The 15,363-nt window shown below is 40.5% G+C and overlaps 1 protein-coding gene across 4 annotated transcripts in view; it reads left to right on the forward strand.

Moving 5' to 3' along the window:
• SKIC3 (SKI3 subunit of superkiller complex) overlaps nucleotides 1-15,363 on the forward strand; it is a 145,443-nt gene that overhangs the window by 65,673 nt on the left and 64,407 nt on the right. For all 4 annotated transcript variants that reach the window (XM_059725010.1, XM_059725009.1, XM_014597255.3 and 1 more), the window contains 6 exons: nucleotides 3,271-3,362; nucleotides 3,903-3,975; nucleotides 5,219-5,359; nucleotides 9,105-9,203; nucleotides 9,314-9,422; nucleotides 14,185-14,325. In XM_059725010.1, the coding sequence (XP_059580993.1) occupies nucleotides 3,271-3,362; nucleotides 3,903-3,975; nucleotides 5,219-5,359; nucleotides 9,105-9,203; nucleotides 9,314-9,422; nucleotides 14,185-14,325 (655 nt within the window). The remainder of the gene's footprint in view (nucleotides 1-3,270; nucleotides 3,363-3,902; nucleotides 3,976-5,218; nucleotides 5,360-9,104; nucleotides 9,204-9,313; nucleotides 9,423-14,184; nucleotides 14,326-15,363) is intronic.

Below are 15,363 nucleotides of genomic sequence, written 5' to 3' on the forward strand. Positions count from 1 at the left end.
CCCAGACAGGTGTTCATCCAACCTCTTTTTTAATTTACCCAAGGTAGGAGTGAGGACCACTTCCCTAGGAAGTTGGTTCCAGATCCCAGCTACCCTGACAGTGAAATAGTGCCTCCTAATCTCTAACCTGAACCTATTCTCTAGCAGCTTCTGGCCATTGTTCCTCGTCACCCCAGGTGCTGCTGGGGAGAATAGGGCTCTTCCTATTTGCTGCTGATCTCCCCTAACGAGTTTATAGGCAGCCACCAAATCCCCCCTCAGCCTCCGCTTGCTGAGGCTGAACAGGTTCAGGTCCCTCAGCCTTTCCTCATAGGGCCTGCCCTTTTGTCCTCCAACCTAGCGGGTGGCCCTCCTCTGAACCCTCTCAAGGCAGGCCACATCCTTCTTAAAGTGCGGTACTCCAGTTGAGGCCTGACCAGCGTCGTGTAGAGGGGGAGTATCACCTCTCAGGACCGGCTTGAGATGCATCTTTGAATGCACGACAAGGTGTGGTTGGCTTTGCTGGCTGCAGTCTAGCACTGGTGGCTCATGTTCATCTTGGAGTCAATAATGACTCCAAGATCCCTTTCCGCCTCTGTGCTCACAAGGGGGGAGCTCCCCAGCTTGTATGTATGCTGTGGATTTCTTTTCCCCAGGTGCAGCACCCTGCATTTATCTACATTGAAGCCCATCCTATTACCATCTGCCCACTTCTGTAGTCTGTGTCTAAGTCTAATTGCAGCCTCTCTCTCCCTTCGAACATGCCTACCTCTCCCCACATCTTGGTGTCATTGGCAAACTTGGACAACGTGTTTTCCACCCCCTTGTCCAAGTCGCTCATGAAGATGTTGAACAGTGTAGGCCCCAGGACCAAGCCCTGGGGGACCCCGCTGTTCATATCCCGCCAGGTCGGGTATGACCCGTCCACCACCACTCTTTGGGTGTGCTCCATCAACCAATTTTTGACCCATCAAACTGTGTAGGCATCAATGCCACAGTCGCTCAGTTTATTAATGAGAATGGGGTGAGAGACAGTGTCAAAGGCCTTTTTAAAGTCCAGAAAGACTACGTCCACAGTGATACCATCATCCAGGGATTTAGTTACCTGGTCATAAAAGGTCATCCGGTTGGTCTGGCAGGACCTGCCTTTGATGAACCCATGTTGATTTCCCCTGGGCATGATCTCCCCTGCTGGCCCCTCACAGATGTGCTCCTTAATGATTTTTTCAAGGATTTTCCCCAAGACCAATGTGAGGCTTATGGGCCTATAGTTTCCCGGGTCTTCCTTCCTCCCTTTCTTATAGATGGGGATCACATTAGCTAGTTTCCAGTCTCCGGGCACTTGGCCCGTGGACCACGATTGCTTGTAGAGCCGAGCCAGGGGCACAGCAATGACCCCTGCCAGCTCCCTCAACACCCGTGGGTGGAGGGCATCAAGGTCTGCAGATTTGAAAACATCTAGCCCTTCCAGAAGATCCCTAACTACTTCTGCGCAGACCCAAGGCCTGGCAGTGCTATTCTCAAGATTGCTCCTTCCTGTGGTGGGAGAGCTGTCCTGTTCCCTGTACAAGAAAACAGAGGCAAAGAACTTGTTAAAGATTTCGGCTTTCTCGTCTGGCGTAGCCACAAGATTACCATTTGAGTCTAACAGGGGCCCTACATTACCCGGTGCCTGCTTCTTACTCCCAGTGTATTTGAAGAAGGACTTTTTGTTGTCCTTAATCCTGGTCGCTAGCCCCCGCCTGAGCTCCACCCCTGCTAGCCCCTGCCTGAGCTCCACCCCTGCCTTGGCTTTCCTAATGGCCATCCTACACTGGCGGGCCAAGGAGAAGTATTCCTCCTTGGTGATAGCCCCTCTCTTCCACCGGATGTACGCCTCCCTTTTGGCCCTCAGGCATTCTCGAATGCCTTTGCTGAGCCATGGGGGTTTCAGAGCACTCTTACCCGCTTCTTTCTCTCAGGGACTGTCATACTCTAAGCCTGGAGGATTGTCCCCTTAAGGTATGACCATCCCTCATGGATTCCCATCTCCTCTACCTTTTGGGCCCTCAGTGCCTCCCCCACTAATCTCCTAAGTTCGTTGAAGGTTGGGCCTTCTGAAGTCAGGGGCTTTAGTCTTGATATAAGCCCTCAACACCCTGCGCTGGATGGTGAATTCCAGCAGGTGATGATCACTGTCACCCAGGTGGTCAAGGACCTGCAGTCCCCTCACCAGGTTATTCCCAGTGGCCAAGACCAGGTCCAGCGATGCATCTTCCCTAATGGGGCTGTGCACCTCCTGGATAAGGTGGAGGTCTTGTATTTCAGCTAGGAACCTACACGAACAGTCATACCTGGCTGACTGCTCCTCCCAGCAGATATCTGGGTAGTTTAGGTCCCATATGACAACGACATCCTTAGACCCAACTGCCTCCATAAGCTGTACTGAGAAATCCTGGTCCATCTCAACCCCTTGGCAGGGTGGTCTATAGTAGACACCCACCGTAAGATCCCTTTCGCCTTTCCCCCCTTGAAGTTTGACCCATAGTGTCTCTGCTTGACTTTCCTCTGCCCCAAGGCTATTTCTTGACTATGTGAGTTGCTCTTTGACAGTCCTTTCTAGTTTGTACATTTCTATCTTGTTCTCCCATGACAATAGATAATATGCACTCTTGAGAGATATGTACATTCAGTTATATATGCTACATCCTATAATAAAGCTGTTATAACAGGCACTTGCACTCTCTGAGCGCAAGGTGAAACTTCAGGCTGGTGGCCAGTTCTTTCTGTAGAAGAAAAGGGAATAGTTAGTATATTTTAAACTTAATATTTGTATTTCTTTAAACTATAAAGAGAGAGAGAAAGAATAGTAACCAACTAATAAGGCCTGACATTTTTCTCTGAGTTATCACTGGGTAGTTAAATTTGACCTTTCATTGAACTAGTGCAAAATAGTAGTATATTGGGACATTGAACGTTTTTCCTGCCATTTCTCAAAATTCACGTGGTTTTATTATTGGTCTATAAGCTAATGTAAAACAATAACAAACATGTCTCAGTCCATATTCTACTCTACTCGTAATTTCAGAAATGGAATTAGGAAAAAGCTTGCTGCATTTTTATTTTGTAACTACCATTTTCATGTCATTCTGAATCTGCAGTGCTACGTGGACAGGCATATCCTTTTACCTATGTTGAACCCCACTGAAAGTATTGGGATTTATTTACACATGCAGCCTGCCATCATGCATTCAATTGATCTTTCGGGCATCAGATGTAGAAGCTAAAAAGGTCCATTTTACTTTTACTTAGGGTTTAGCAAATTTGTATGAAAAATCTAACCAAACTGATGCAAAAGGAGACTTGGCCAGTGTCTATCAAAAGCTCTTGGAACTTTATGAAAGGTAAGGAATATTTAAATTTCAAGTTCAATATTCTATGCTGTTACCATACAATTCTAATTATATAGGGAAAAGCCCAGCTTTAACAGCATCATAAAAAAAGATATATTAAATGTTAACTCCTGTGATATAGTGCAATGCCTTACCCCACCTATGGTTTGTGTAGAATGTGAAATAGAACTAGATGCAAGTTACCACTCTTTTCAAAATAGAATAAATACTAACTTAGTAATATCATGCATTGTTGTCATGTCGTGCTTATATCTATTGGCCTAATGTGTTAAATAAGTATCTAACTCAGTTAGTAGCATAAATATCATTAGTAGGTCTGTTCAGTTTCTTGCGGCAAACAAAAAAAAGTTGCGGTGGTGCACTCCTATAACAGATTGGAATATTCCTATTGCCAGCAGTAATACCCCCAAAACAAGTTAATTTTCACATTTAAAAAGTGAGAATGTGACTGGTTTTCAAGTTGGTAGTGGAAACATTGCTTTAAGTCTTTTAGAAAATGGACTGAAGTGTGTATGTCTCATGTCTTCATAGTGACAAGCAGAAATGGTGTGAAGTATGCAAAAAGCTTGTGGAACTGTATCACCAAGAAAAGAAACATTTGGAGGTTGGTCACCAATTTCTTTCTCCTTTCTAGAGATTTTTTTTTAGTAAAGAACACTACTTTGTAAACCTCTTACTTCTGTCTCAGGATTTGGTGGTGGAAAGAGGAATCTATTGAACTGACAAACCTTAACAAAGAAAGCATTTTTAGAAATGATATCAGTTTCACCTGAAACTTCTTTATTAGCATGGTAGGATAACCTGAGTTTTTTTTGGAATAGTGTTGTGCAAAGAGTCCATCCCTTACAAGATGCATTATTAGGATATAATCTTGTACTTCCTTTTTCTAGAGAATTTTTTCACCTACTTCTGTTTCTTTGGAGAATTTTAATTTGTTTGAAGCGCTGAGAACTTAACACTAGTCTCTGTCTCTCAAAAAAGTAGTTTTTGGCTAAGGAATTCTTTGGTTATGATTATAGGATGGCCTCAATATGACACAGGAGATTTTGGAATGTATACTTGTTTTCAAACCTTTAAAAACAGTGAAAGGTAGATGGAATATAACACCCCTGCTTCATTCATCAGCATCGGGGATCAAACCTGAAATTTCTTGATCTATAAAAACACAAGTCTCTATTTACTGAGCAACAAGACTTGACTTCAGTAGTTTAATGCCAGTAGCAAACTCATAAGCCTTTATGTGGTCCACCTTCTAGTGTTCAAATTCACACTTTATAAATGGGGTTTCTTTGGGATTGGATAACACTTGCATTGTTCCACTTCTGTTAACAGTACTCTCAGATATTCATTCTCAATCAAAAGTAGATGCTGAGCCATTTTACTGTTAGAAAAAATAATATTGTTTGGGATGCAATTTTTTTCCTCACTGGCGTTAACAAATATGGTCTATGATCATGTTGTTGTGTGCTTCCAGCAAGAACTTTGCTTACTGTACGTGGTTAGTATGCTGCTTTCACTGTATGTAAAAGTAGAAATTATTTTTTTACAAGAAACACTTGAAGGGTTTCTTTTGTAGTAGTATTTTATTATACAAGGTTAAATAGTCAATTTTAGAAACTGTAAACTGTGTCACTAAGACAGAAGTTCAAATGCTCCTTGTCCTATTCACTATACTAAACAGCATTGTAAAGTAACTTGTATAGTACTAACTCACTAGCCCTGATTTTTCTGGCTCTCCTGGCCACTTAAATTAGGAAACAGTAACTACTCACATTGTTAAGGTGTTAATATAATTTGGAAAGGTCACATAAAGCCTCTGATTTTCAAAGTGCATTTCTTATTGACAGGCAGCTCGGACATGGCACAAATTGGTTAAGATAAAGCAGGAGGAAGGTGTAGATAATGCAGAGCTTCACCAGCTATGGAAGAGGATGATCCAGTTACTGGCAGACAGTACACAGAATCAAGATAATGAGACACAGCAATTGGTAAAGTTTCTCACTTATGCTCTACACAACTAGGTTTGAATGGAAATTTCTTAAGTGCTTTTTAACTTTCAGTAATGTTCCTAGGGCTCAAAAGTGAATTTTGAAAATATTCCCCTTTGGCACATAATCACTTGGGGCCAGATCCAAAAAAGAACACCAATATCTGCAGTAGAATTTAGGTACCTCAGTCCAAATTTTGATTCCGAAAACTCTTGCTTAATTGCTACCTAAACTGTGTTGCCACCTCAGTTTCCCACATTAAAAGTCTCCCAGTATCTAACATTCTGCTTCTGTGTATGATTAGAAAGATCTGTCTTAACAGGGCTGAGAAGGTGGTCAGAGTGCATCTCATACCTAAAACTCTTTTGACTCCAGGAAAAGCATTGCCCTGCCATCACTCCTGAAGGGATCACTTCAGTAGGCACTGCATGCATGCCTGCCAGGTTGGGATCCACACAAAATGCTGTGGTGGTACCTGCTTTCTTTCAAAATTTAAAAGGTAGTGGTACCATTCCACCTCACCCCATCTAAACAATAACTTAGTTACAGGCCTTGTCCAGGATGGAGAGGCCTAGGTAAACTGCTTTTTTCTCCCTGGAAGATTCAAACCCACATCTCTTGCAGAGAGAGTACCCTAATGAGTAGGACTAGTTGCTTGGGGAGGGGGTGGGGAAAGAAAAAGGGTTACTCCCATCACCTCCTGATATTCTTTTAATTAGCCAAAAAGAACTCATTGCATCAGCAAGATGGAGCATGATTCTCTAGGTTAGGATACTGATCTTGTGTTGGAGAAAAGCAGCAAGTTTCAGTCCCCACTCTATAGGCTATTTATAGATTTTGTATCAAACATTCATTGGCTAAAATACATAAATAGTTCCTTTACCACCAGGTAAAAGCCCTAAACACTAGGTTAAGGAGTCATGTTCTCTCTTACTCCCTCTCTGGCTAAATAAATCTGGAATACTTTACTTTTGCAAAATGGAGCAGTTCCAGCAAGAAAGGTGGGGAGTGTTCCTAGCCTCATACTAGACCAGGGGTGCTCACCTCCAGCCCATGGAGCCACAGCATACAGCCCACAGGCCTCCCCACAGGTTGGGAAATTGGGCAGTGGGGGAGCAGTGGCAGTGAATACCACCATCTTCCTTTGCTGCCACACTCCCAAGCCCTATGGAGCCAGGCCTTATCCTGTTCCCGCCACACAGCCAAACTGAAGCTGGGCCATGCCTCCTTTCCCCCACAGACTGGAGCTTTGCCATGCTGACTGGAGGGGCGACATGTAGGGTGTACATGCACTCCCTGAGTGTGGTAGTGCACCCCGTACCAAAAGATGTCACTGACACTGTGGGCAGTCACCGCTTGCTACCCCATCACTGACGTCTGCGTATGGGCCGCGATTGCTGTGGGTCACTGCTGACTGCCAGCAGCGTCTGTGGGTGTTCACCAACCCCTGGTTGGCGCTTGCCACTTCTCCCCGGGAGCTCCAGCTTACTGCTGCCGTGCTCCCACGGCCACCGTGCCCCACCCAACTGCCAGGGGCACGTGTCGTTCATGCCGTGCCCCCTGTGTGTGGCTGGAGTGGGGCCAGGCCACACCTCTTTCTCTCTGCAGAGCTGGGCCATGCCCCATTCCCACACATGGCAGGATCAGGGCCAAGCAACATGCCCTTCTCCCCACAGGGCTGTATCAGGTGTGAGCCATGTCCTGTTCTCCATGTGCAGCTGGGTTGAGGTTGGGCCACCTATTTCTCCCCATGGAGCTGGGCCACAGCACCTTCCCCATGCATAGCAGGATCAGGATCACCAGCTGGATCCAGCCCACAGACAGACAGGGCACTGTCCATCCTGCATGCCAGCCAGAAAGGTTGAGCATCACTGTACTAGATAGTGCATGTTCCAGGGAGGTAAAAGTAATAGGTGTAAATGGTGTGCATTAAGGTAGATGAGGGCCTTATTCTGGATTTCTCACTTCCTCGCTGAGTGTTTTGCCTTTTGAGTAATTTTATGAAAAGGCATCTACCTCCAGGACAGGATTCTGAGCTGTGAATCTCAAATGGAGTAAGATATCTCAGTACAGGCTTTAATAAGGTACCCAAACCTTGGAGAGAGGTAAGATTAAAGATACAAATCTTTCCTCAGCATTTCTTTATGAGTATAAGTAGGCAACTCCCTATTCCATGTGCTGATTCTTTTGCATTATATTTTAAGATGCCCAAGTCTCCCCAGGTACTGTATGATGTATGTAACATGATTTTTGATTCTGCATCAGGGAGCAGGCCACTTAAAATTAGGATTGGTACAGGTAGGTGTAGTAGCATCCATGCTTTTTGGATTTTGGGCTATTTCCAAGACAGAAGTTAAGGACTTACAAGGAGGTCTCTTGTGGCCATATGTTGTTATACTTTAAACATACATCTATACATAGTGTGTGTGTGTGTGTGTGGGGGGGGGGGGTATGTGTATGTAGGTATGTAAAAGAAAAAAAACAGTTGTACCTATGATCAGGGCTGAGGTCCCATCTTAAAGGCACAAAAGCTAGGAGAGTCAAAATGACAACTAGCATAAAAATATTTAATGCTTTTTTTAAATCTGAAAGCTTCCATGATAAATAGTGTTTCACATTTGTTTAGTTTGCATATGTATTATGCTAGTGCCTATATTACATTATTTTAGTACTTTAGGTAGCATCTGTTGAAGTAGGTTGTTGTCTGAGAAAGCTCATGTCTCTGAATCAGTTAGTTTCCAAGCAGGATGTCTGCCCTACATCCTACCTGACTTCAAACTAACATGGCTTAACACCTCTGTACTTCAATGACTAGCAGTAGATTTACTACCGTTTGAACACTATGGCTCAAATCCAGTTCTCTTTTAAGTTGGTAAATAGCACTTCAATCATTAAAATTAGTCATGTAAGTGGTATTCTGGTCTTTCTGGCCTACAGATCTCCTCTTGGCTAAACACTCGCTCAGCTTCAACAGGAGAGTGGAAGAGATTTTTAGCATCAACATGGCCTGATGTTTCAAGCACTTTTCTAGGAGGTGAGAGCTATAGGTTTAGATCAAAGCAGGCCATAGGACAGTAGTTCTCAACATTTTTAGACTCAAGGCACACCTCGGAAAATGCCAGCTCTTAGCCTTGAGTCAGTTTTTTGACTACAGAAAAATACTAGAGCAGTTCTTCTGTTGCATAGTTCAGAGAAATCGCAGCAGATCAGAACATGTTTAACACTAAAGATTCCTATTTGAAATCTCTGGGTTTATCTTGTGAATTGTGTAGGTGCTAATATGTGCAGCAGACCTATAAGAATGTTACAGCACCCTGGTTGAGAATCACTGGCTTAGAACCCGGTTTTCCTATTCCCTAGTTAAGTGCCCTATCCACTAGGCTTTTGGGGTAAAACATAGGAGGATTTTAGCCGCCTTTATTTTTTGCAGTTTATATGGAGTTATGCTTCTTCTTGGGGGCAAGAGGATCTAAAATCCATTCAAGTGGTCCAAAATGTCACTTACATGGCTCACTTCAGTCACCTAAGTGCTACTTACCCACCTAAAGGCATAGCTGGACTTGAGCGTATCTGAATACTGTTTAAAGAACCCCTCTATTATGTATTTTTTTCTCTTTTCATAGTATAACTGTTTTAGTATACATTATATCTTTCTGAAAAATGATTAAATAATTTCATATGTTCAATATTTATTACATTTCATGCCTATTCATACTGCAGTACACTTACTGACTTCTTATTACAGCTTTTGACTGCATTTGAACATGCAGTGAACTCTGCAGACATGATTCCCAGTGAAGACCATCAAATTCTGTACAGAGATTTCATTCAGTGTTTGTCAAAAGTAAGGCCACTATTATTTGTATTCTTTTTTAGTAACACAAAAAAGAATCTTTTCCTGTTTAGTAACACATGGATAGCTAAATAAGCTGTTCCTATCTTTATCCTTTCAAGTTTCCTCATGAAACAGCTAGGTTGAAGAAGGCCTGTGATGACATGATGGTTTTGTATCCTACCTTGAGTTATCCTTTAGAAATACTCTGCTTGCACTTTATTCAGTCAGGTGAGTAGGATGGTTTTTGTTTATTTCTGTTACTACAAATTTTGCCTCTCGGTTCTGTAGCCATTCTCCCTTTTATCCCATCATGTCTCACAACAGAACTAACCCTTCATGGTCTATTCCTTCAGTTGGCTGATGGAATATGCTGTTTGAGACAGCTTTCACCATTTTCCATTTGAGGATATCATTTCAATTAGATGTTATGTTTCCACCAGCCTAGAGAAGAAGGTAGTTCTGACCTAAAGTACAGTGTCTCAGGGCTGTGAAACTTGGTGCTGTTGTACTATGAAGTGACTTTTTAAAAAAAAGTAATATTTTATTATATCTGGTTTTGGTATCATGATTCTTTAGTTTGCAGCATACAAAATCTTATTGGGGCAGTGCTTCACAAAGCTCAAAAACAGCCTCTCCAAAAATGTGAAAACTAGTTTCATGAGCGTGAAGATAATCCTGTTAGCTTATCTTTGGTAGAAAGGTTAGTGACAGTTAAAGCTCTGGATAAAGGCAAAGTCAGGTGATTTGTGACCCAGAAAATATCTTTCCTTTGGTAGGAGGGTTATGAATCTTTCTCTGAAAGATTTGCAGGTGCAGGGGAAGTAAGTGGGTATTTAAATGAAACAGGGAAATGGCCAGATTTTTGGTTAAACTTTTTGAAGGCAGCATGCTGTCTTTGATAGTGCTAGGATTTAAAAATGTACATAATCATTTTTCAGTAGTCACTATAGCATTAATATTGTACTTGTACTGGAGGTCAGGATTTACATTTTCAAAGTGACTAGTGATTTTTGCCACTATTTTTAGGTGCCACAGTTGATAATTTAAAAGGACCAGAAGTGACTTTAAAGTTAACCAGTCAAAATTATTTTTAAACATGATCTGTATAACAGAGAGCCACATAAAACTCAGAAACATGTACTCTAGAGCTACACAGAAGTTCCTGTGCTTTTCAAATAATAAAGCTACATAATCCCCTGATTTGTGTCCAGTGAGGTAGGCTGCGTGAAAGAAATAATACAGAAGTCTTAATTTCAGTGTTTATCCTAATTGAAGGAAACCAGAAAGACAAATCAAATCTGAATAATTCCTTTGTCAGAAGTAATAGTACACAGTTTTAGGACATATCACAACAAAACAGCATAAAAGCACTACATTGATTTCTCTTTGTGAGAGTCCTTTATTATTTCTAGCTTCCTTTATATTCTGACCAATCTTACTAAAATGAACCTTAATTATCCCATTACTGATCCCCCATCAATTCTTGCAGCTCTCAGTGTTGCTTTTCTTGTGGGGTCAGGGCCCAGAATTCCATACTGAACTAACATATCAGAGCTATTGAAGTTATTTCTTAATAGTGGAGCTGCAGATTTTATGGCATGTGTTCACATCCGCTGCTTTTTTATATAAAGAGTTATAGCCCACACTGCAAAGATCAGAAAATATAATGCGTATGTTGACACAGAAGATAAACGTATTTTCCAAGTATTATTGGTTTGTTTTTACTTACCTTTTTTAAATGTTAAACAACATGGAGTTCTAATTAAACAATTATAAAAAACTTATCCCAGAGTTTTGAAGATGTAAACTTTAAAGATAAAGCTCCTTAATTTCTAGTTAAGCCTCTAAATACATGGCCCTAAGGTAACCTATACTGTCATTCCACCTCAGAATAGAGGGAGCATAAAATATGACTTAAAGCTATTTTTTCCTTGTCTTCTGAGCTCTGCCAAACAGCCCAGGAATAGGGCTGGAGTAGTGAACCCAAAGAAGTAGGAAAATAATAATACCTATTTACAGTTATGGAAGTTTAAAATTTGTGACCTAGGAGTAGAATCTTTCCAGTTTATCTTCTCTTTTCTGATAGCAGGATGCTATAACTTTTTGTATATATTTATACATGTGTGTGCATGTACATAAAATACACACACATGTGCACACTTGGAGATTTAACATCAGTCAAATGCACTTACTGTCTTCACTGACAATGTAACATTTTGGCATTTGAAACTGAATGAACTGTATAAAACTTCTGGAAGAGAACATTTTTGTGATCTATGTTGTTGCTTCAGGAAATAAAAATGGTTCCCTTATGAATTAATAATTTCATTATTCCATGAGCATGTGCAGAAATGCCTAGTATCCTGAAAACTTTCAGCCTAGAAAGTTGAATTGAAATTCATTTGAGAAAATTAAAGCAGCATGACCTTATTAGTAAAATATAATCCTTCAGGTAATTGGTAGATTGCCCACAGATTTGGAGCATAGTTTTCCAGTTTTAATTGGAAGGCTATTGTTTTACATTAAGCAGCTTTGTTAATGTTAATAAGTTCAATTATATTTGTAAGGAATGTTTGCAGCCATGTTTACAAAGCTGCAGCTTTGTTTAGAATAGGGATGTCAAACAGATGGCCTGCGGGCCAAGTTCAGCCCACAGAGCCTCTTTATCTAGTGCACCAGACTGTCGATTGGAGGACATTAGAAGCTGGCCTTTGGGCCCTATTGGGCATGGCTGTTGGCAGTAGTTTGCTAACGTGGAATAGGAGCAAGGGACAGATCAGTCTGGATAGACCCTGGATTATATATATACAGGAGAGCTGATCAGCATCCACTGGGCCACTGTGAAATACAGGTTATTGGGCTAGATGGACCTGTGGTCTGACACAGTACAGCACTTCTACCTATAAGTATTAGTTTAAGTATTAAAGACTGATTCTTGTGTATAAAGGACTGCATTTGTAAAATATGAGCGTTTTCACACAAACTTATCTGACGTAACTGTACCTGTCCAGTCTGTACACAGCATGAGGATTGCTCCAGCAGCTGATATATCGCACAGCATGTAATGTTTCACATTACATTAATGTATACATGTTGTGTTCATTTAACCTAAGTCTTCTTGATTACCTAGGAAGATGTCTTGCCTGCAGCTTATGAAGGGTTGACAATAACCTTCTCCACCCCTACAAAAATGGGGAAGAATGGAATGGGCAGGTTGGCACTAGATCAAATGATCAGCTCTCCTGTACCCGTTAACTTTGTAAGGGAGAAAAAGGCACCTTTTCCTCTTTCCATGTATAGATAGAGTGAAACGTTCATCTTTGTAAAGATTCCTGAGTGGACTTCTTGAAACAATGGCCTCTGTTGTTTCTTCTTTGCCTCTGATTCAGTAAAGACCTGTGTTTCACCAATCTGTATATTACCTCATGTGTTTTACAAGTGTTTGAATTGAAATGTGTCTGCTATGAGAGCATCTAAGTTACTCTCTTCTACTTTAATTTCTAATTAGCAAGTGTTTATGTAGCTCAGTCCTTTTCCTCTGGCATTTCCCTGTTTATAGAGTCTTCTAAGACCATCAGGCATGAACTTTCAGTTAGGCATTTTGAAAGGGGAAGGGAGCAAGTTCAAGAGGCTGAATCCTAGCTGACATAAAAAAAAAAAAACAACACAAAACATTGAAAGCTGCAGCCAAGGCAAGAAATCATCATTTTGATTTTTCTCTATGCCATGACTACTTATCCCTAGTTTAAAGTCTGCTGAAAGACAGTTTTCTTGGTGCATAAGTGGTCTTATTCAAAGGTAACAGCTTCGTGATGCAAAGGACCATGTTTGAAGTCTGGTCTAAGTCCAGCAGTGAGAAAGAACCTATCTGTATCTAGTAGCTAAAAATAAACACTTTTGTTTGAAATATTAGTCCTGTTCTTACTAATCATAACTGCTAGAGTACCAAATCACAAGCCTTTATTATATGAAATTATGCAGGTGTCTGATAAGTAAAGACCAGAATTAAGCTTGAAATTAAGATGAGTGAGGATCATGTGTTAAGGGAAAAGCTCTAACCAGTCATCATTACAAATGGCTTTTTCCCTAAAGAGTAGGAGTTAATACATCATTGTTCTGTATGTACTTTGTGAGTCCTACCCCTTTTCACAGTCCATATCAATAAGAAAGCCTGGATTTTGAAAATGTTATGTATTAATACACTGAGTTGCTATAGCTAGACCACAGTGCTTTAAATGATCTGTTTCTTTATTATATCATTCCGTCAACCCACCTGTAATGTTTTTCACCTTTGGCCATAAGCAATTAAAGTTAACTGTTGTACCAAAGAAAGATATCCCTAATTCTCCAAAGATAAAGGTTAAAGATAATTTTAAGTCTAGTGGTGTGAGCATTGTCAACTTTTCTAAACAAGAAGTATTCAATCTACAGGCAGAACTAAATGTAAGTGTAATGGGTATGATGTTTGGTCAGCAGTTAGAGGAGAATGCCTGTACCACAAGTTCACTGTAATGAATCTTGCAATCAGCTGCAGGAGATTGAGAAAATTGGATCACACCATGTTCTTTCAGGGAAGAGTTAATTTTGACTAATTCAGGGCAGGTCTTTGTGAGATCTTCAGCTGGGCTAAGATGACAATCAGCCAGGAGGCATTTCCCTTGACGAGGGTGTGTACCTTTTAGTAGTTTAATATGAGTGGATAAATCCAGTATCTACATGCTTAACATTTTTGGCATATGGCTTGATGGTGCTGAGCCGCAGTTTCTTCAGTTGGTGTATAACACTTCTGGAAAAAAAATAGCTGCTGTATGTTAGGAAGCTGCTACTAAAAACTCAGCTACTTTTAAGTTTGAGAACTAGATCTCAAACTAGATCTGAAGTAAATTGATTTCTTTATGCATCTCTTGAGTTAAATATATTAAAGCTTTTTGTTGTCTATAGCTTTTATCAAACTGCAGTTATGATAAATTGTTTCTCTTTATTATACTAGGTACTGTCACTGAAGAAGCCCTGCATTTTTGTTGCAGGCTTATGGAAATGGACTCAAGCAGTGGCCCTGGCTTTATTGGTTTGGGCATCAAATCCCTCCAAGAAAAAAAATATGAAGAGGCTGCTAAGCTTCTGTCTGAAGGTAAACGTGTAATACAACGAAGATAACTATTTCTATTGTGTGCAACGGTTGTATGGGTCACCTTTAAAATATTGAACGGAAAGTAAAATTAGTTCATTATCTTCTAAATCAGCCAGGCAAGATGCATTTTTAAAAGACGTTGACAACCTAAAATCTAACCAATAACAAAAAAAAAAAGTTGAGTAACTGTGTACTACGTTCCACGTAAGTTTCCTTTTTGGTTCTATGATTAATCTCTAACAATATTTTCTTAATTTTTCCAACTTGCTGGGGTGTGTTTTTTTTTTTTTGTTTGTTTGTTTGTTTTTTTTCTTCTGAACTGTTGTTTAAAGTTCTACACAAATAAAAAGCAGAGGGAACATGATTCTTTTTCCCCTCATCAAGGGTAGGTGTAAGCTGTAATGAACATCTTCCTAATCTTTCAGTTGTACTCTGGCAGCTTGGAATACAACTGATTAAGAGGAAACTGAACAGGGATAGTTTTTTCTTTCCAAGTTAATGACATCCCTTTTTAAAAGAGAACTTTCTTTTACAGTTTTACACTAAATATTCTTTATTGTGGGCATCGAAAAACCAGCTTAGAGTTCTTTTACAACAGCTATAACTACTACAGTATTCTATACTAACCATTGAGGATTTGACTTGAGTTTGCTTATAATGAGATATGACAGGGTTCTTTTTAAAATAGTCTGCATGTAGAACTGGTTGGCAAACAAGAGTGGGTTCTTGGTTTCGTTTTTTGTCTCATTTATTAATTTTTTTTAGAAGCTGAATTCTGACATTTTAATTCACTAGTATTGAAGGGTTGTCTCCTGGGCATTGTAGGTCAACCCACCTTTGTGGGCTGGGCTCTCCAATCAGACTGTATCCTAGGACACGTGTCTACTCCTTATCAAGAAGAAGTCATAGTGTATGATGATGAAGTCTGGCTGGGGAGATGAGGCACCACAATAGAATGTATAGATTGAAATATTTCATATTTTTGGCCACTATACCTTTTAAGTGTTTAGACATTCAGCTGTTAATGAAAGATCAATT

This window comes from Alligator mississippiensis, chromosome 3 (assembly GCF_030867095.1).
Source record: "Alligator mississippiensis isolate rAllMis1 chromosome 3, rAllMis1, whole genome shotgun sequence".
In the NCBI taxonomy this organism is placed as follows: domain Eukaryota; kingdom Metazoa; phylum Chordata; order Crocodylia; family Alligatoridae; genus Alligator; species Alligator mississippiensis.